The sequence below is a fragment of the Colias eurytheme genome, chromosome 4 (genome assembly GCF_061535395.1).
Source record: "Colias eurytheme isolate Ceu_HAF_F1 chromosome 4, ilColEury1 Martin Lab GWU primary, whole genome shotgun sequence".
Taxonomy (NCBI): Eukaryota; Metazoa; Arthropoda; class Insecta; order Lepidoptera; family Pieridae; genus Colias; species Colias eurytheme.
The window spans coordinates 6,681,354-6,704,337 of NC_142983.1; the positions used below are offsets into that span (position 1 = coordinate 6,681,354).

Below are 22,984 nucleotides of genomic sequence, written 5' to 3' on the forward strand. Positions count from 1 at the left end.
GTACAAAAATCATGGAGACAAGGGGAGAAAATCTCTACCTGAACTTTCGAATTCTCATCTGCACTCAGGTGGACAGCTTACGAGTGACGTCATAGTGCTGAATCTTATTATTTTATGCTCTTATATCATTCTAGATAGGTCAGGTGGTGGGTCAAATGACCCATATTTTTTTCAACATGGGCCTGTAGTCTAATATACATATTTTGTTTAGTCAATTATATAGGTAATATTATATTTATCGACTAGTTTGCTGAGTATGTAGATGTAGAATAAAATGTACTTTATTGATATGACATTATAAGGTTCTTTTTATTTTATGCTGCAATTATATTTTCAGCTCTTAAATACCCAATTTTGACATACATACTCCTTTTATAATCATGAATATTATATTCAGTAACAATACTTAAGCAGTTTTCATACCCATGTAGTTAAGGTGCATGCAAATAAAACATTGCGTCTAAGTTTATCCATTTATTTATACATATATTATAAATGCATTTTGGGAAAGTTAATATAAAAGTATTAATAAAAAATCTTGTTTTCTTTGAGTCTTAAACCTCTAAGATTGTCATACATGGCTAGGTGGTAATGTACTTACATACAATTTATACTAACTACAAGTAATATATTTGTACCACAAATGTAATATTTTCCAAATAAATAATAGTTCATTAACTAGCAGCTATTTACAAATATTTACATTTCAAAGTGAAAAAATGTGTCAGTCTTGCTTGAATTGTCGAATGTTTATTTTTAAGTGTATAATATGAAAATACATATTAAAAAATATCAGCCGAATGTGCGATTTTATAGAATGCCTTGTAAATGCTCATTTAAATACTAAGAACCAGTTTCAGCACTTTCTGATAAAGCCACTTTTATGTTGTCAGGCAAATACTTAAAAAATATCTAAAAACTGCCTATGCAAATTCACACACTGCACTGCCATATTTGGTAAAGTACCTCATTCTTTGATATAACTATCAGCATAGTATATTCTAACCAACTTTTACAAAAAAAATAATAATCTCATAGACATTTTCTAACGAAAAATCTACGTGTGTGTAGCAGAAATATTCATGTACATGTGTGCGCCATCTCTGTCGTCGCAGCGTCGAGAACCGAACGTCATGCGCAGGTGCGTCGCGTCGGACTCGTCGAGCCGCTCGCGGGACGCGGACGTTTCGCGTTCCACTATTGTTGCCATGTGAGTGCTCCTGGAATTTTTTATTTATGTTTTTTAGCAAGTCTGATCAAGTAATCGCTGCTATAATGTCTGTCTCGTGTGACTTCAGAGTTGGTTGAAAATCACTAACAACAATCGAACTTTAAGATACTTGTAACATCTTAAAGACACTCAATCTAAAGTGTCACTACTGGATTATAATTCAGAACTAATAATAAACCACCAAAATGATTAATAGTACAGGGAAATAAAAATTGTTCCATACTCAATTCTATAAGGGACGTACAAAAATAACAGTAGGTAATCAGTTAATGATTGCTGAATAAAATTAATTTTGCTTACAGTATTTTTTAATAAAAAATCAAGTTTAACTTCACTTATAAAACGCGGCTCAATAACATGGCATCATACAAATAAAATACGTATTAAACTGAATGAGTAAATTGTCCGGGATGGGATGACTTTATGGCAATTAAGTTAATTTGCTTTACCTATTATCGTGTTTCGGATGTCCAAATGTTGTGAATTGAGCGCATCCGTTGACCGGCCGTGGCGGGGGAGGAATCAAATAGTCGTCTAAACGGTTTTCACCGTCGCACGCTGAATTCATTGTTAGCGTACTGGATGAGATCTAAAAATACATGCCCAAGTTAGATAGTACATATATACAAGTTTTAGAATACTTGTGTAATTTGTGAAAATATTTAAAATGTTGGATTGGAATTTAATAATTTTAAAATGATTCAATTAAAAAGTGATTATATAATGTTTTTTTATGGAAATTTTAATTATACTTACAATAGATCTGGCTTTGTCGTCATGTTCAGATTGCATGCTGTTTGTGTCTCCGACGCTTCCACCGCTGACGGTGCTTAATCGGCCAGAAGAGGATGAACCTAAACAAAACATATATTATTTTATTTGTTCTCAGTAGGTATTGAAAAGGGAGAAAAGCTATTAAATTTCTCGATACTCACTTTCACTTAAACTGCTGTTAGGTCTGGTGCTGCCATTTCGTTTTTCAATGGTTCCCGTGTTGTTTTCTTGGTCTGAAATAGTATATAAATTAGTCTCATAAGATTTGCTTTGTGGTAAAACATAATTTTATTTTCATGATGGTAAAGTTTCATAAAGTTTTGATACTCACGTTTATTTTTACTCTTCGAAAACATTTTCTTAACTCTCTCAAAAGGCGTGGGCCTTTTTAGATGGTCCTTGATTTTTTGTTGTATTTTATCATATTCTTCTCGCATTTTATTCAACTGCTCTTGCTTTTCTTTTAGAGATTGTTGTGTCTCATTTCTGTTTCGCCACTCCATGACTAGTTTTTCGACTTCAGATATCGTGAATACATTGTTTTTAAAATCGTTAATTATTTCTGCAAGTTCTTCTTGGCCCGTTGCATCTTTACAAGATTTAACCGAGTTTCCGCTGTTACGGTTATCTTTGGTATTTAGGTTTATTTGACTTATATCCGATGTTGGCGTGTCGATTAAGAATGACTTAGATTCTTCGGTGGGTGAATATAAGCAAAGTTCAGATTGTTGCGGTATCAATCTCGAACTATTCACATATAAATTATTTGGTCGATATTGAGGGCTTTCTACTTTAATATTCGAAGGTTGGACTAAATAGTCGTGCTCGATAGCTTGTTGGATTCTGTCAGCTGTGTTATCACGAATTTGAAAATCATTTTGGTACAGTTGTTCACTGACTTTCGGTAATTTGAGGCTCGGTCGTCGTTTTTTCATGACATCCTCTTCTGCTTTTACTAGATTATCTTCTAAGTTTTGAGTGCATGTTTCGCTGAAGGGATCTGAAGAACCATTTTCTGCAGCGCATTCGAGTGTTGGAGAGTCAACGGTATCAGATGATTCAACGATGCGCAGCTCTTCTTGTTTATCATCTTCTGTATTACCTTCTTTGTCAGGATCCGACATGTTTTTAAGATAGTAATACATGTTGGAAAATTCGTTGATTTTCTGTAACAAAATTAATCCATAATAAAGGCATCTAGTTTTATTATACATATACAGCTCTTAATTTGTCTATTTTGTATAAAAATTATTTTGTATTAAATTTATATTTGTAGTTATAAAGGCAATGTACTTACAAGATGATCAGCAAGCATATCAGCCAGTTTGTAGTGTTTATGGTCCCGCGCTAGATCAGCAGGTGTCCGTTGACGTGCGTTTCTAAGGGCAACCGCGGCGCCTCCTCCAGGACATTCTAGAAGCTGCCAGCACACTCGTTCTAGCCCGAATCGAGCTGCCCAGTGGAGCAGTGTGGGATATTCTTCACCACCTACAAAATACGTCAGTTATTAAACGAGCTTTATATTTCACTAAGTTTAAAAACACTTCATAAATATGATACTACCATAAATTATTTAAAGAACATTTTAAGAAGGTTATTAAACTTACTTGATACATCAGCTTTAGGATTGTACTGTTCGGTTGATGATAAAAGGTTGAAATGAGGCGGAATATTCTTTTGGAATGCGGTCAACATCCAGCTGTCAAGCTGCTCCTTGCTAGTCGTCTTAAAACCTAATGTCTGTAACAAAAATGGACTCATTAATATTTTAATCAACTTACTTAAACCCATTTAAAACATATAAAGGATATGTACCCAATTTTATATTGATATCCAAAACCGAGCAGAACAGGAGCCTTTCGTATCGAACGTTATTTGTTTATACTGATTTAAAAATATACAACTTGCAAATAGGTATAAAATCATATTTACCTGGCACATAAATTCTAAAGGATGGTCGGAGGCTCTCAGCAATTGGTCCAGCTCTCTCAATCTACTCTCACACTTGATTTGCCTCCTGCCCAGTGACTGGCCGTTCTTGCTTACTCGTACCCACACTAACATTGATACTTCCAGACAGGATTCTATTTAAAACAAAATTTTAATTAAGAATTGCATTATATCATTCAAACCCATATATTAAAATTCCTATATCCGAAATAAGGTGTAAGAATAATTAGTTCCCTGTTTAAATCTCACCTGGTATATCAAATTGTAACGTGTAAGGGTTTCTTTTCTTGAACGTAGGTATCTGTATAACTTCGCCTTTCTTGTCGACCATTATCTTGATACTGTCTTCCTCTCTAATGGGGTCGTTCAGCAGCGCTATCACTCGACTTTGACCCTGTGTGCCAAAACGATACTATTAGGAAAGTTCTTTGTTACTATCGAAATAAACTTTTATTGTTATTTTATGAGAGACCATTAATTCGTTATGACAGGAATCGATGTGTTGTTTGTTTGTTTATGTCCTCAATTATCTATTGTGTACGAGTATGCTATAATTTGATAAATGCTCAATCTCCTAACTTAAAGAGACGTAGGTAATCATGATAAAGTTATAAAAAATATTCCAGTCTTCAATATCTTTTTTATCATACAAATGATTATGACTTACTATTTTCACTTTCTTTGGCACGATGGAGAAGCTTGTTCTATCTGTGGCGGTATCTTTACAGTCCTTGGTCCTCAAGATTCCAACGGCTGCGGTGAGAAAGGTGTCCACAAAAGAGGTATCTTTCTCGCGTACAGACATCATTTGCCACTGGTCTATTGTAGGATAATCTAGAAAAAGGATTCCTTTATTAGGTATCTTTTAATTTTCATTCATCTTTCGCGAAACAGTAACATCAGTATTATAAAAAAAAACAATTAGCGATTATATCTCGGAACAATTAAAAACAATAATTTCACTTACCATCGCAATTCTGGGCAATCACATTATTTTTCTCCACACCTAACAACATGACTAAAACTTTATCCACTTTGAAGAGCTCGTCGCAGTTCAGATCTCTTTTTAGATCAGGCATTTTCGTGGCGAGATTTGGACATAATATTACAATCTGTAGTTGAGATTTTGCTAGTTTATCCAGTTTTTCTTGTGAATCAGCGGCCATAAGTTCTTCAGCCGTTAGGGTGGTTACTCTGAAAAAAAAAAACATTAAAAGGCCATGTTTTTTATGTAGGTGTATCATTAAAATACACATGATACTTATTTATTCAACAACCCTTACTTGAAGAGCAAGTATAAAAATCCCTTTTGTAAGAAATACTTACCTATAATGATGTCTTGCTCGTTGCGACATAATTTTATCAAAGCTCGCGACGAGATAGTCCGACCATAAAGCACTTTCTGGAGAGCCAGAACTCCAAAGGATGGCAATATCTTCCATTTCTATAACAAAATTAGAGGAGTTAATATAAAATGGTTCTATATATCTGGTAAAAATGAAATAAAAATAAAATCAACCAAAAATATTGAATTTTATTGCAATTCAAAGCTTTTTTACCTAATTTTAATAATAATTAACCTAACTCGAGTTCTATACATAATAAAGATAAAATTGTACGTTCAAGTAACCAATATGATAGTGTTAAGTTGCTAATCCCTATCAAAAGTTACATTAAAAGGAAGCGCTGTCAGGGGATAATCAAAGCATGAACGATGTCGTTCACTCGATATCTGTAGGTCATTGGCAGGATCGAAGTTCACGGAGCCGTAATAAAGCTCTACTCATAAAATTTGTAATACGGTAGTCGTTTTCCTTTATGCTAGGATTACTGACACAGATGTTGCAATTTTCTATTATAACTATTGACTCGTTAACTTTTGTAGTACAAGATAAATGGACGTTGCCTTTTATTTGTTTGACTGTAAGAATACACATGTACAAATGTGATTTAAAAAGATTTATAAACGCGATTTGTTATTAGTCTAGTAAAATTTTACTTTATTTGTATATAAGCATAATACAAGTAAATGATCAATGGACGAGATAATATATGATCATCTTTTTATAGTTATCGCAATGAATCATAACTGCCAAAAATTAGCCTAATTAGATGAGTAAATGAGCATTTTTTAAGAATTGATCATTAATAACGGTTCCTTAGGCTAAAGGCCTGATGCACATGGCGAGTAACCCGACCTGCCAAAGCCCTTGTCTTGCCATTAGACCGTCAATCTTTAATGGCACTTGAAATCAATTAAATGCAATTTAACTCGACTCTAATGCATTTAAAATTAGACTCCTGTAAGAGTTACTGATTAAAATTCGCATCAAGATTATTTATTTAATAACCCATACCACCCAACGACTAGTGTTATTTCTATTTAGGGTTATCCTTTCTTTACAACTATACTTTTTAATAAGGCGTTATGTGAAATTTCTTATCAATATCGTCTCGATAATCAAATGTCCGTAAAAGTATCAGCTATCGAACCTTTTTCCGAAAGTTTACAAAGCTGCCCTTTTTACATATCATTAAGTTTAATGTTTATATAAATGTAGGTAAGTAGCAGCTGTGTCAAAAGCAGCGTCCTAAAAACACATTTCCGTACCTAAAATACAAACATACGTCCACTGTTAAGTTTTTATAGCGGGGTGCGCTGCGCATGATCAACGTATGCTTACAAAATATGCTATGCACCGCGCGCGCCGGAAACCCATACGGATTTATACTTACCCACCTCTGCCGCCAAATGAAGACCCGACTAAATGTAATATCCGTTTCCTAAATAGACAAACGTCTATCAGTGACGCCCGGAATAACTATGGTTGATTAGATGCATCGAGCATTGTGTAGGGCGCAACCTATATGCATACCTATTGGTTATTACCTAAGCCTAATGTCAATGTTATATCGCTAGGTCAGATTATACCTACATTTAATTTAGCTCTTGAAAGGTGCATTGATGAGTCTTCCAAAATATTTTTTAATTTTTTATAGATGCGGGTTTTAAAATATTATACTAAATACGCGATGTTTTGACGTTAAAAATTAATGTAAACAAACTATTTGAAATATAAATGTTAAGTAACACGGATCTACATATTATAAACCATTTGCATCACCAACATTTGTTTAATGGTAACTACCTGAAAAGTAATAATAACGAGTACAAATGTAAAATTTAGGTCGAAGGGCGGTTGCACCGCTTCAGTTTTCAGTTCAACGACCCATCGCTTTGATGTGCCGAGTGAAATATTGCAGTTTCCTATAATCGTTTCCATTTTGTCAGGTGGCTTTTTGATCTAGTGTTCGACGTTTCGAAACAGTAGGTCATCTTTTGTTTATGCTAACATCCGCACCTAAAAGTAGAGCAATTGTTAACCTGTTATAATTTCATAAAATATCCGGTGCGAAGTAGTTCGGATATGGAAAGCATCAATCTTAACATGTAATATCATAAAAATGAGTACACACTAACAATTTTGCATTCATAATACATTTTCGTGTAAATATTTAGCTTGAAGTTTCTTGACTAGAGACGGGAATCTTTGTACGAGATGTATACCATATGAAATTCAACTAATATTTACCTACATCCGTCGTGACCCAATATAGACGCGTTCAATACAAATAAATAGTAATTTATTTTACAAAATGAGTAAGTTATAAAAACAAAGAGTTTGTTATTGTTGGTCTTAGTGAGAACTGTGAGCTGGCATCTCCGGACAGCAAATGATTCATGATATTAAAATAAACTTATCCTTCTTTTTCTGTACTTTCTGTCTGCTTGGGGTTATTAAATCATACATTTTTCGTGACTTGAAACCGTATTTTAATTAGAGCAGTTTATAAATACCGGCAAATGTTACTCACAACTGAACTTGAGTTATTGCAACTAAGTAACTTATTATAAAATACTTTAATGCATACTTTGAATAATTGTATGGCCAACATAATATTAAAGCGACATATTTAATTATTTATATTATTAAGTACTTTTTTTATTTCATTATTTAAATAGCTTTACGTTTAAATATTTATTATTTGTTATTTCAAGCTATTAAGTGAATCTATGATAAGATATCAAAAATCGAACTATAAAAGGGATTGTACAGAAGATGTGGTTATAAATCCCACTATGTACTTATTTAAATTATGATACATCGAGTCATGCATAAACATTACGCTAAATTTATTGAATGAAACAGCATAAGCTTTTAAGTAGTATCATTAAAGGAAATATGCGATAATGTGGCGCTACATGCGTATGGCGACGTCTGCTCCATATTAATTACGAGATATTTAGCACGCGTAAACAGAAATCAGTCCTAAGGGCCCGTCGATAACGTGTCGATGTCCTTTGTTGAACGACTATAACAAGTATTTACTTACAACTACGTACATCATACATGATCTGATAACAATGTTTGGCATTTATTTGGTAACGAAATATATTGTGTTTGCCTCCTCGTGTTCCCGGAATTTTGTTGGGTGATTGTGATATCGGATATAACTTGGTTTTATTACAGTTTACCGAAAAACTTGGATGGCTTTGATGGATTTGTATATTTATGATATTAAATTCAAATTTAAACCACACACGTTTTACTTGGTTATTATTACTATGAAAGTGCTGTAGGTTGCATAAAAGGACGATGCATTAAAAATCACGAAACAAAGGAAATATAATTTATGTGCACACAAGGTTCACGAAGTTAAGAGTACAAAATAGGCGTCAATGCATTTACATTCCCACAGCGAGTACATTACGGGAGACGCTCCTATGCATGTAAAGTACACCATGTTTATTCTGCTAGTCTTGCCACCCTGCATAACTAATGTGCCCACAGCGGTGACTTCCATAAAGCGTCATTTTATCAGGCAACTGTCATCTCTATTGCCATATAAATACGGCCGTTATACTGTCACCATGCCCACAAAGGCGGTAAAACAAATTTGGCTATTTTACTCTTTGACATTGATTTGAGCGGTCCTTGGATATTCAAGGAGGAGTAAGGTCAATCCTCGAACATTTTACGTAGAATTGTTTGTTGGCATTTTAAAACTTTACATTGTAAGAACAAACTTTTAACTTTGAAGCTTTATAAGCTGACTTTACAGTATGTTTGTATATGCTGTAACTAGAAAAGTTTTAACTGTTAAATCCTCAAAATAAATTAATAATCGTTAAAAAATGCGTTTTCTCTTTTTATTACGATAAAATTCTTTTAGAGATATTCAACATACATTTAATATTAAACATAGATCAATTCAATATGAAAAAAAATAATAATTTAGAATGGAAAGTCTAAAGTAACTACCTACTTAATCAGAAATAATAAAAGCTTATTTTAAAATCTTATTGAAATTAAATGTTGTATTTGAACATTAAAATATGGATATTAAATTTAAATTGAGATTGCAAACACTACAAAAAAACTAACAATAGACCGTGCTCAAAAAAAAATACAAAAAAATAGTAAAACTCACTCAAATCTACGTCCATTATTGCTAAATCGCCTCCGGAGGAAGGATAAGATGCACAATTAGTGAGATAACTCAGAGATACATTGCACTGAAATGCATGTAGGCACCGAATGCGCCGTGACTGAACAACGTAAGGGCTGAGAGCGGCGCGGAGTGTCGGTCGGAACTCCGAAGGCGGCCGGCGACGCGGGACCGTGTCGCTGGCGTCAGGCTGCTCGCGCGCACGCACTTCGCATACTAAAAGCACTAAAACGCAAGCCCGGCGCGACAATGATAATCGCAACACCATCTCTGTCGCCTAATCTTGTTTGACGAACGATTTTGGCCTAGTGTAAATATTCCTCAAACGTTATCGATTGCCAAATAAACACTAAACACGTTCCAATTGTATTCCCGTTGCGTTTTATACGATAGATAAAGATAAGCTTAAAGGTATAAAAAAATTTATACTGATAAACTTAAGGGTGATAACCAAAAGATTATAATATCTTTAGATATTTTTTTTTGACTTTTTATAAAAAAAAATTACGCTATTAAGAAAGCTTTTTATTTTTAATATTATAGGACATTATTACACAAATCGACCGACAGTAAGCTCAATTAAGGCTTGTGTTGTGGGTACTAGGCGACGATAAATAAAATATTTGATAAATACATATATAGATAATAACACCCAGACCCAAGATCAAATAATTGAGTTCATCACACAAATATTTGCCCTGACCGGGGATCGAACCCGGGACCGTCGGCTCGGTAGGCAGTTACTTTACCACTGCGCCAACCGCGTCGTCAAAGCTTCGTCAAAGCTTAAAGCTTAAGAACGAATTTTTCATGTTATATGCAATGATTATAGGTACCTAATTTATACCACATTTGTAAAAGGACACTTACATATAAGTGAAACCTTAAAGCACTTATTAATCTGCAATTTATAATTTACTTTCTATCCGGATATTAACTTTTTATTATAATATTATAGTAAGTTCTCGAACTAGTTTATCTTTCATGAGATTAAATTTCTTCCAGGTCCAGTTTTAGTTCTTATCAGTTCGGCGTTTGAAAGAATATCAACGTATTGCCACAATATACAGATACATACAGTAAGGAAACTTCATACAAAATGTTCGAAATGGCTCCCCCCCCCCATCAAGCGTGTTTACAAGGGTATTGAGGGGGATCGATAGTAGCGGGTGACACATCCACAGATTTTGAATATAGTATGGAAAAAAGTTTAAAGTGATGTCAATTCACATTAAATAAATATCGATTGTTTCAGTTTGTAGCCCTTTCAATAAATATATTTGTAAATACCATATCTGACTACAAGTTAAAAAGAGACTATTTTTTAATTTCTATAGATATGGCAGTATGAGTTTTATATTATGTTGACATATTTTCTATCAAAATGATAGCTACAAATAGTACCTATTAGGAGTCCAGTCTGTTTAAAGATCGCATCTATTTTTTACGCAATCTAGAAGAGCACGAAAATATAAAAAAAGGAAACCTTAAAAAAATCTTGTTTAAATTTATGTGCATAATTACGTAAATATTAGGGAAGAAAAAGATAGATATTATAATTATTGTATTTTTATCGATACGTGGCGTCTCAACTTTGTCAAGCACTAAGCCTGTCAAACTATTTTCTTTTTCTTCCTAAAACAAAAAGGTAGAGGTTCTATGCTCGTATAATAATAATTTTAATTTATTTTTGCATATTTTGTGTTTTTTAATTTAATTTAATTTATCGTTTTAAAAATAATTTAGTAGGTATACCTACATACAAGTATTGTAAATTCTGGTTTAAAATAATTATTGAATATATGTATAATACAAATATCAAGCATTATAAATAATTTAGGTACATTAAATAGCCTTCGGCGTCCATAACAAAACTAGATTTCGAAATATAGCACTGATAAAAACGTATTTACTTATACAAGCTGTATTAATTCGGATTGTTTCTTCTTGTAAATTCATATTTAGGCTACACCATTTTTGTATTTTAACGGGTTTTAATCTCCAAATTACCACAAAATCAACTGTGAAAAAAAGCAAACAGAAATATACAGGCCGAATTGATAACCTTCTCCTTTATTTTTCAAGTCGGTTAAATATCAAAAAGTAACAGCCCTATAGCTATACGTCATAATTTCATGGGGGGGGCTTAGTTTCCTAACTGTATGTACGTAGTATATATCTGTCAACTGTGGTATTGCGAAACATTAGAAACAAAAGACCCGCGTACTTTCTAATATTTCGGGAAATGTTATCACGATATCAGAATAGGGTCGAAGGGCCCGGGTGCAACGCTCTAAGATAATGTTGTATGCCCTACGTCTTCGTATTGTTTATGACCATTTATCAAAGTCTTCGTGTTTATATAAATTATCTTATAATAGAATTAAATTATGTCAGTTTCCTTTAAACGCAATAAAATCTGACAGTTATTAATTTACTCCATAAATTGTGGTCGATAATCGGACTTTGGATTCGATTTACATCTAAGGAATATGTCATAACTTTGATCCTGCGCACTGTACCGTACGTCTGAGCTATTTAGGCTACTATTAAGTAGGCTATTATGTAATCTGTGGTAGTACAGATAAATCGTACCTTTGAATGGGAAATTTTTAGGTCGTCTTCTTCTAACTGCTTCTTCATCGTGTTGATGGAATCGAGGAGGCGGCATCTTTGGTACTTCACTGGGTACAGTTGTTACTTCACCGGACCCATTGCCGCCTGTTGTTAAATATCCACCAACAGAATGTCTTCGACGTCCTTGCAGCGGTATAGTGTAGAACACTTCTTCATGTTCTTTTGTGCCTTCTGAAGTCACCACCGTTGCACTAATCTTGCCTTTCCTGTATTAAACAGTTAAATAATATAGATGGCCTATTATGCAAATAGAGTATGATGTGTAATTATCTTTTTATTCTGTCTTATTTGCATACAGTATATCGTGAGTATAACAGTAAGTAGTATAGTAATTGCAATATACTACCTACTGTATAAGTATGTAACTATTGAGTTAAAGATATGTTATCAAGTACGATGCTTCTACTATTAATTTACATCATGTTTATGGCTATTGTGGCTATAACCTAGGTCTTACTTTATTCGCGGCGCAGTGAAAGTATGTCTCATATCCCCGGGAGCGCAATCACCCGGTCGTGGCTGTCCCTTCAGAAATGCTTCAGCTTTTTCAGGTTCTTTTGCTGACAAGGAACGAAGGAGCGCTCTAAACTCTTTGCGTCTAGGACTCTCCGGTTCTCTCCGTCGTGGAGACTGCAGTGGTCTGCCTCCATCAGCCCAAGCTCTCGCTGGTGCTGATCTTGAATACTGTTCCGGGCCAGACACGTGAGACGCAGAGTGAGCAGCATTATCTGTGACATCCTTGTCGGGGAAGGCAAAGTATGACGGATTATCTGAAAATAAAAGTAATGTTTCACACATAGTCCATCTTTATACATATCATTGGAATAAGAGAAGTATGAACTGATCTGATTCACCATCGAGATTCCACCACAAAGCTACACACTTGTTACTAATCTAATGGACTTTATTTACAAAATATTTTTCTGTCTTCCTTAATCAGAATGACCTTTGAAGGTGGAGTGGACATTGGATAAATCAGTTTCTCACCAATAGTCATAATAGGGAGTAAGAATGGTGTCGCACGATGGCTGCCACCGATCGACTCAGACTGCGCCTTGAGGGAATTATTCAATAACGACAATGAACTAACGGCTCTCGATTGCGTCCAGTGCGGGCGCGGAGCAACCTACTTTTGTAAGCCGGAAAATACGAATTGAAAGCAATCTTCATCCCAGCACCGTGATACTTAAACCACTGTTCTTGTATGCGGCGATCATTTGGTTAGATAAGACCGCGTTGATGTAATATGTGACCTATTTTTGTTACTGGGGATATTATTGTATTTTTCCGGTATGTGTCACGACTAAAAAATTTTTGTTAATTAGTTCGACATTTAAACAACTTCAGTTAACAAGCAATATCCCTAACAATAGTGAAAATATTTCATAAAAATTTAAATATGGTTTTAAATAGAGTACCTACCTACTTCTAGTGTTGCATCGTAGATGAAGGGGAACAGATGGTATTGTTATATCACGAAGTAACAAATGAGAGATACCTATATGTTAGCGACTCTATTGAACTGATTGTTATTGTTACCACATTACGTAAATAACTTATACATAGTTTCTTCCTCTAATATAAAGTTTATTCCTTTCACTCTCCTTCTCCTATGTAATTATAATATTATTTTTGTTCACGCATCTTTGAAAGTCAACAATATCGAAAATACAAAAATCTGAGCGTCACAAAAGTTTTTTGTAAGCCCGCATGTGCATCGTATTATCCACTATCTCTAAGGGGCGGGTCAAAAGAATACAGTATACACCCTGAGGACACATGCTGCTCATAATATCACAATTAACAATAATAGTGGACCCACAAATTAGTATACAATGTGTATAATTTCAATATAATTTATATTAGAATACTTTCTCGTCTCGTGCGAAGTAATGTTACTAAAAATGTGCGTAGGCAGCATCAAAACAATAGTATGTAATTACTGAGTAACAGTAAATATTAATTGTTCTTAGTTGGAATTATATCTATCCATCACATATATTTGACCATTTTATATCTACTACTGAAGATGTGGAAGTTACAGTAATATGAATCTTCTTTAGTAATAACCCGAATGTAGGAAATGATGAATCAATTATAATTCTTAGAAAGGCGTAAAATATGTCCGTACTCTGAAGATTCCTAGATACGATCATATTGTACCATACCATTAATAAATACAACTGTTATTTTTAGAATACTGGAATGCCTTACGGATGTTTACGGTGCTGTGTAGTGATTGTAAAGTGACTGTAATATTCATATTCAATTTAAAATAATCTGTAAATATGTAATACAAATTCAATGTAATAAAAAGGGTGAATTGTACAAAGCATAATCAAGCCAATTAATGACCACTCTTATACGTAACGATCATAATAATTTTTTTTGTACAAATTTTCTATGAAAATTGTTCTCCAAGCTCTATTATTTCTTTTATCATCAGCCTAAAATATAGCCGTCAGCGTATATCAGTACGAACTATATACAATAGGCATTAGGTGTCATAATCAACACTTGTTATTTATGTACATATATGCAAATATTATGATAAACAGTACATAACTTGAGTTAAGATACATACATAATATGTTATAGCCAGTACAATCGTGAACATGTATAAGAGGACAAACATAAATCATAAAATATATAAAATTAATATTTTCCACTTGCCTATATAAGGCATTTCTAATTGCCTTCTATCTAGGTACTACATACATATTATATTCATATTAATAAAACTATCCGCAGTCACACATTAAAAATACTACCTAACACATAATAATATAACTATCGACGATAAATTTCTAGTACTCACTTGTAGCGCGTAGACAGTAATCGAACTGGGGTCCCATGGCTAACGATAAAGTCAAGCACGACACATCCCGTCGACAGCGTAGCGGGTTCTGCGCTACATCCCAGCGCGAAGCAGCGCGGGCGCAGGTGAAGCCAGCTTGCACACGTGCGCAGCTTTAGGGAAGCTTTCTTAGCACGCGCGTGCAGGAAATGAACCCCGACATAAAGTACGTTTATAGGGGAGCCTGCGACCAGATTTAATTTGAGTGCGCGTCCGTTTTGGTAGCACACGCCGCTCTTTTAATGTTTGTAAATAGACGTACATTGTTGATGTTGACGTTCGCTCATATCGGTATATCGTATAACTCCCCACGTAATATTCTATTTTCGATTGACCGTAACAAGTCATAACAATGTGGTTTGTATTAAAAATTCTACAGACATTTTTACGTTCATTAATTCATATTTCCGACAAATTTCAGTTACTGTCCAAAAGTCTCATGTGGCGTTACGCCGCATTGGCTCCACTTATTCGAAATCTCGACATTTAACTGGAGACGTATGTAAAACGAGAAGTGCTACGAGGGGCGACATCTTGTAATCGCTCGCAGCTGTTATCGCATGCGAAATATTAATAACTGAATTCCTTTGTATATAATATGTAGGCTACTTGGGTAAATAAAATTATTCTAGAAACTGCGTTTCGCAATTATTAAACTATGATTTAATTACCAAATAAGACGAAATGTTTTGTAGAGACACCGATTAGAAATAATATTTATACTACGTATATAAATGAGAGTTAAACATTTATATCTACCGATTTAAAGATTAATCACTTTGTGAAGGAAAATAAAAAAATACGCCAGATGTGGCAGTACGACTGTGTTTACTTGCATCTGCTGTAAAACAAAGGTCACTTTTGTTTCACATTCACGAAATGAATACAAAGAAAAGGGCATTTTTTTATACTGAGGGCAGAGATTTGAACATCATACCTAATGTCCATATACCGGTCCATAATTTTCAATTTATGTCATGTGCCTCATAATTTAATAAATCTACGTGAAATTTAGAATAACCTACGCTTTTTTTTTTAAATTTGTATGTGCCTTTGTATGAAAATATTTATATTAATTATTTTATAGTCAGTATTAAAAATAAAGAGTTAGGTTCAAAATCCGCGTGTTATTTAAGGAATGCGTGCATCGTGTTTATTTATGCTGCCGCAATGCGTTAACGCACCTACGAAGTATTTCGAAACAAAACGAGATTAAATCCGACATTATTCACCAGCTTGTACTCAATTAATATAAATGTTAACGATGAATTTATTAAAAGTGAAATATGCCATTTATCAACCTTACACATACACGTTGCGCCTTACTTTCTGAACACCTAATTATGTGTTACAAAGTATTATTTTAGTCGTACAGCGTACTTAGTCACCGCAATTTAAATACGGTAATAAATTCTCAGTTTTCAATGTGCGGTGATTTATTGTTAATGAAGACTTTCATAGAATATCGAATAAGGGTCAATAGACAAAGATGGGCATTATGGGATGGACGTCGCGACATACGCCGTCCACGGCTTAGTTACAATTGGCTACTTCCGTTTGTATCGAATTAATTCACTGAACACATACATATAGAGTATCTACTTATACATCCGCGGCTCCCTCCCATACTCCTCTTTTGTTTATTTATCGCGACGCAATATTATTGCTAGTTGATCAACTGCTCGTCAATCAATAGATACCATAATTTGCAAATCTATAATATGTAATATTCAACTGGAGATTAGCGTTTCGTAGACGCTAGTATATTTAATAGTGAAATAATAAATCTTATTTATTCAGACTTCTGAGTGTAGAAATAATTATTAATTTTGAAGCCAAAATTAATCAATATTCATAAATTATAAAAGACCGTTCTCCATTTTTATCCATTATCCATTAACAAAATATGTTTTCTTGTTTGCCTTTACAGTGAAGTAGAAGTACCTACCTATTAAGGTACTTTGACTCCGGTATTAATATGTTTAACATAATATAATTATAATCTATCTAGTTACTCTCTTATACATCTAACGGTTTTAGTTATTATAATTCACTAGGTTTCCGCCCGCGGCTTCGCCCGCGCAGTCAAAGAAAAACCCGCATAGTTCCCGTTCCCGATTTCCGGGATTACATCATATTCCCGGGATAAAAAGTAGCCTATGTCCTTTCTCGGGTATCAAAATATCTCCATAACAAATTTCATGAAAATTGGTTCAGTAGTTTAGGCGTGATTGAGTAACAGACAGACAGACAGAGTTACTTTCGCATTTATAATATTAGTATGGATTTATATTATGAGGAAAATGAAATTCATTTGTTTTTTACTTTAAATACATAAAAATCGAAATCCTAGAGCCTGAAGCACCGTGACACACTTTGCCTTTAAACAATTCCGGCACTGATTTCAATTTATTAGACAAATTCCAGATGCACGCGTGCTTCAGATCATCCCGCTCTATTTCGAACCGAATCATGAAGTGGTTATATGTACTACCTAGGTACTTGCGATTATAACAGTTTTGTATTTACAAAGTTAATTAACAAGTCACCGAATAATTATGTTAACATGGTAACAGTTATAGTTAGGTCGAAATTATTAAATTCGACGAATTTCAAATGTTTGTGTTAGGCCAATTAGGTAGAGTTACTCATCCACTACTTTATGACTACAATAATAACAGTTTTCACATTACGTAGATCTCGCAGAAGTCCGCTAATAAACTCGGATCATCAGAAATGCAAACAAAGAATAATAAAGTTTTAATCGATGCATTGTTGGACTAAAGCTGAGCCATATATGTGTTTGGCACGCATATCTAACAGTACCTCCCTATTCAATGTCACAAACAGATTTAGTGGGCTAATGTGATACACAGTATAATTAATTGTTATTTATTATTTTCACGCGGCTTCGTTTCTTGTTTTACCAAAGGAGAACTTCAAAGTATGTTTGTACTTTGTAAGCTGTTGTCGGTTGCTCTCGATGAAGTTTAAAGCGAGTAGTTAGTAAGATTGAACATCAAACGAATCTTTAAACTTTAAGGTGTGAGAGCTTTTTTATTAACTTTTTGTGCAAGAGAGATCAGAGAAGTGGTTTCGTTCAGGTTTTATTTACTATGGAAAAATGGAATAATGCACCACATCGACACAAAACATAGGTTTTATTTCCATGCTCTCTGTATACCGACTACTATATTAACGATTTATCTGTAAATACATATTATAAATAGTAAAATAGCATATTCTAAGATGATAAGTCCATATTGAACTCATAACGTGAGACGCTAAGTTACCGATTTTTCATTCATACCTAGCTGTTTGTATCGTAAATCGTAATACATTGAAGATGTTATATTATTTTATCATCAGTTTGCATAAAGAAATATAGAGTAGATAATATTATAAATTGTGTGTATGTAATCATGTGACTATACGAACAAAATTATTGTAGAGTAGATGAATGATTATGCGATATAAACGTTGATGACGTGGTTATTATAATGCAAGAACGAGTACCTATGATAATAAAATCAATAAGTGCCATCTATAAAACAATAGTCACAATTATACTGATATATTATATAATGTAAACTACAACGACAAGGTGAGAAGATAGTAAACATATGCTGCCTACTGTTATGATTCAAAAATCATACAGCCGTACAAATAAAAACTTGCTTATTCAAACCTTATGCAATGCATAGATATGATAAGAATAAATAAAGAATAAGGATGTCATAATTTCTTACAAATAAATTTGGAATAACGTCGATGTACCTAACTATGCTCACGCTATGCAATAGGCGCAAAGCGGCAACGTCGCAATTCATTCACAAAATTATGAAAAACATTGAAATTGTCTACGGTTAAGCCTTGGTGCTGTCATTTTGCTGACGCTCGTTTGACTTCGTCGAATTTGTTGTGAAGTTTCATCATACGATGTTCTGTTTATTTATTTTTTAAATATTTATTGGAAATAATTTAAATATATCATTAGGTAAATATGCAAGCAAATGATAGATAACGCTATCCAATATCTGGGGAACAGAAGATAAACCCACCTTGAGATAGAGAGTTGCCAAATAACTGGTACTCAAAACATACAACTCCAGGCTTAGAAGATTTATATTTTCAACGAAAGTGTATATTATTGTGATAAGTTTAGAAATAAGTTTTATGTATGTATGGTTTGGCGCATGTTGTAAATAAATAAATCATTATAAATATCAAAAGGGTTTTTCATAATTTCGTATATTTTGACATTTCATACAAAATTTTCCATTTCAATAAGTACGTAATGAAATTATTAATTTGCTCAACTTTTTCTACTTCTCGTATTAATCTCATTGCTATTATCTCAAATTTAGATTGAAAATTGCTTCTAAAACTTGTAAAAATGTACTAAAAGATATGTTATAACTCGGTTATGTCAGACTTATACTAGGGTGGTAGCCGTAATAAGGACGGAATAGCATTAGTATGAGTACTTATTACGAAGTTATACTAGGTTACATTTATTTCGTGTTTATTTGTATGATTTTTCCTTATTCTTAGTTTATTCTTTGCATAAAATGTTATAACTCGTTTATTTGTACGGCTGATAGGCTATAATATCTATTTTTGTACGAACAGAATTCAGAGGACGGCACCATCGTATAATTAAAATAAACACCATCGGTGTGTAGCTACATGCATATTAAAACCATCTCGACAAAAAATTAGAAGTTGAACAAACTTTTGGCGGGACACGGGACGAATAGAAAATGTGGGAACGAGGCGTCGAGCATTGTTGTTAAGCATTCATATGCCACTCTACTCACCCATGCCGGGACATCCGCCGCTACTTCCGCTGCCAAAGATGGTGGATCTTGAGTGCCTAGTTCGTTGACAGGGCGCGATGTCCTCGATAATAACCCATAACAACGGCACCGCGATTTTTTTCGAATAACAAATGCGCGCGCTTGCGAACGCGGCTCGGGAAACTCATTGCAAGGTTACATTAATTTTCACTAGCGTAGCACACAGCCGCCTTGTCCGATGAGCTCTGTAAACTTGCGTTTAGAGCGTCTTTGGGAGCTATTTTTGATGCAAAAGCGATGTGAGTTGGTTGAAACGCCAATGTCTAGAGCATGCACGGAATATGCAATGTCGTCAGCCTTGATGTTTATATTGAGTGTGCACGTTTCCCTACCTTTTTCATTTTATGTTTTTGATTTTTTGCAGGATTGAACAGATTTATTGTTGCATTTTTTTTGGTTAGTTTTTATGACATCCATGTAGCGTCCTACGAGTACTGCATATTTAAAGCAAGACATATTTTTTTTACTAAATATAGAATATAAACAAAGACAACCATTGTGTTGATTCTTTACTTTTATGTTATTTATTAAATAACTAAGTATATAGGTACTGAAGTAGTTTGTGTTGCTAACCTAACCTAAATATCTCAAACGCTTACAGGGTGCATCTAAGTAGGTTTTTTTTGGGATTGAGAAATAAAAAATAATACAATTTGGTAAAGTATTTCTACAGTAAGACAAAGGTCAAAGGAAACGTTTTGTGAAAAATAAATTTACTTAGTATTTTTTATAACGTTAGGTACTTTCAATGTTAACTACTTTCAATTTAGATCTAAGTTCAACCTAGAGAATCACTACAGGATATATTGATAGTGCATACAGGATATACTGAGTGGATAGTAGGTATAGTATTATGGTTTATATTATCACTCTCTAGCAATTATACATAGAGGTTTGGGTTTTGATTCCTGGATATAACCGAATAAAGAATTAGATACTAATTAGTTACGATTCCTCGATGGAAAAAAAACACACACTACTAAAATATCATCAAATAAATGCTTAGCTTTATTATTTTATACTAGCACATCTCAGCGTATTATTTAGTAAATAATATTTACAAATTTTAATGGTTATAGGCATTGCTAACTCACTCAGTATCTAGATAGATGCGTTGGTTCGCCCGTCTCCACGCTGCTCATGGGATTTTCAGTTGTATATTGCGCCAACACCACATTTCAAATGCAACTATTATTATTTGACTTTCAGCTACCTTTATCGGCCTTGCTTTAGCGCCATAAAGGAATATAAAATAGACATTAGGAGCGGACAATGTGTATTTTGGAGCGTCTATTGATGTTAATAGTCCTCCATAAGTAAGTAATTGATCAGATTAGTATAACGAAAACATTTTACAGTTATATAGAGATAAACTACGATAACATGGCGCGCCCCTCCAAAATTCAAAACGTTTGAAAGTATTTGTGAAATTCATAATAAATAATATAATATAATAATAAAAATTAATAATTTAATTTTTTTATTTGTATTTCACTACACACATTGAAACAGTAATTTGGAGGGGCGCGCCATGTTATCGTAGTTTATCTCTACCTATTTTAATTTGATATTATATTTTAATAAAGGTGATATGATTATTAAATTTATTTGTGTGTGTGTGTACTCTACAACTCTAGAGCCTTAAGGTAAGGGTTAAAGTACCTTCGGCACAGACTGAAATTATATGGCATTGGCGTAGACAGCGTAGACTTGGCATACCTAGACATAATAAAATTTGGGTGGCATTTTTTCTCAACCTGTTATGTATCTACACAGAGGTCGACTATGTATCTAGTGGTAAGATTAAGAGACCCCGTACGCGTGTTACCTTGATAAAAATTAAAAACCATATTTTTTAGATATAAATAAAGGTAGGTACCTAACTACCATAATCTGACTGTGTTACAAAATGTTGTAATCTGTTCAAATTCATTCAATCAAATTGGACTAATTAAATATGTAGTATGAGTAATATCATAGAACACCATCGACCACCTTGGTGCAGTATGGCCACTCTACAGTGGCTTTGCTAACAAAGCGGACATTGGTGTTCTATGACATTACGGTTAACGCGTGATTGTAGATCCTTCTTAAAACCGATTGCTTTCATTTTCTTCACCAAATACACCATTATGTGTGAAATTTAAACGGTTTTAACCGCTATTTTTGACAAAATATGCAGGCTCGTTAAATATAACTGTGTAGTCAAGCAATAATACTAATAATTATAGATATGCAGTACATAAGAGATAAGTAAGCGACATTCTCAAATACTACTTTTATTAGATGTTAAAAAAGTGTTCACAGACATTCATTTACACCTAGGTATTGGATAGATCCAGTGCGTTAGTTATGTAACTATGATAAAGTCAAACCCCGAAGCTCGGGCACTCGTACTGGTCATGGTCAATCCTCAGGTCTAACATAATGACTTGGTCAAAGACCAAATAAATGTAATATTTCGCCCATAGACATTGAGTTACTATGTACTACATAGTAACTCAATGCCGATTTCGCCCTTTAACTAAACAATTTTAGTCAAAGCTGGGAGAGACTAATTTGGTCAGGAAAATGTCAAAACACCATTTTATTAATTCGGGAAATGATCATTCAAAATTGAAATAGGTATAATATCTTCTTTCCGTATATTTGAAAGTATTTTATCATTTTAGCAGCTTTCAAGCGAACCGATTAACTCTGCCAGTTCTGACACGATTGGTCACTTTACGTGTTTTTCACTTTGTATTTGAGATGCTTTGGAGTATACGGAGGTCAGTTTGTAAGATTAGGTATGAAAAGATAATATTTTTAAATGTTAATGTTTGTTTAAAAAATTTATTAAAATTTAAAATGAAAAATTATTAATTTTTCTGACATGGATAAGCATTAATTTTAATGTTTATCTATTGTTTAAATAAAAAAAATTAGAACGACGTTTGACCGAGTTTTGCAGTCGCTTCTAGAATTGACCAGCCAAAACCGAAACAATAATTATTTACGTTCGACGTTTGACTGAAAAGTTAGGAGCTCCTAGGTTTGAGTAGAAGTAGAATACTAATAAAAAAAGGCGCAATTCAAATCTATTACGAGGATTGCTCGATGGCTTTTGCCAAACCTAAGATAAACCGGTCCTTCCGCGAATTAATTGGGTTTCGGGATGTGAAT

At 33.7% G+C, this 22,984-nt stretch overlaps 1 protein-coding gene across 4 annotated transcripts; it reads right to left on the bottom strand.

Annotated features, from left to right (window-relative positions):
* Positions 1 to 952: 952 nt before the first annotated feature.
* stumps (DBB domain-containing protein stumps) lies at positions 953 to 20,093 on the bottom strand. Of its 4 annotated transcripts, none has more exons than XM_090120624.1 (15): positions 19,781 to 20,093; positions 12,561 to 12,873; positions 12,062 to 12,309; positions 5,282 to 5,399; positions 4,923 to 5,149; positions 4,623 to 4,789; positions 4,205 to 4,349; positions 3,938 to 4,089; positions 3,613 to 3,745; positions 3,303 to 3,493; positions 2,337 to 3,171; positions 2,167 to 2,238; positions 1,988 to 2,085; positions 1,681 to 1,820; positions 953 to 1,220 (listed from the first exon to the last, which is right to left on the bottom strand). In XM_090120624.1, the coding sequence occupies exons 1-15, from the start codon at positions 19,782 to 19,784 to the stop codon at positions 1,058 to 1,060; spliced, it is 3,006 nt and encodes a 1,001-aa protein (XP_089976750.1). In that variant the 5' UTR covers positions 19,785 to 20,093; the 3' UTR covers positions 953 to 1,057. The 4 variants fall into 4 exon arrangements, with proteins under 4 accessions (XP_089976750.1, XP_089976748.1, XP_089976749.1 ...); XM_090120622.1 differs by lacking the exon at positions 19,781 to 20,093 and adding an exon at positions 14,922 to 15,070; XM_090120623.1 differs by lacking the exon at positions 19,781 to 20,093 and adding an exon at positions 13,091 to 13,281.
* Between the last annotated feature and the right edge of the window lie 2,891 nt (positions 20,094 to 22,984).

Bases quoted from the DNA above. Each gene is read 5' to 3' on its own strand.
- stumps (XM_090120622.1), bottom strand. From the start codon at position 14,958: ATGGGACCCCAGTTCGATTACTGTCTACGCGCTACAA. The intron at 5,150-5,281 runs GTAAGTATTTCT...TTTTTTTTTCAG, and splicing joins CGAGCAAGACATCATTATAG to AGTAACCACCCTAACGGCTG. The intron at 1,221-1,680 runs GTAAAGCAAATT...AAAAAATTCCAG, and splicing joins CATCCGAAACACGATAATAG to GAGCACTCACATGGCAACAA.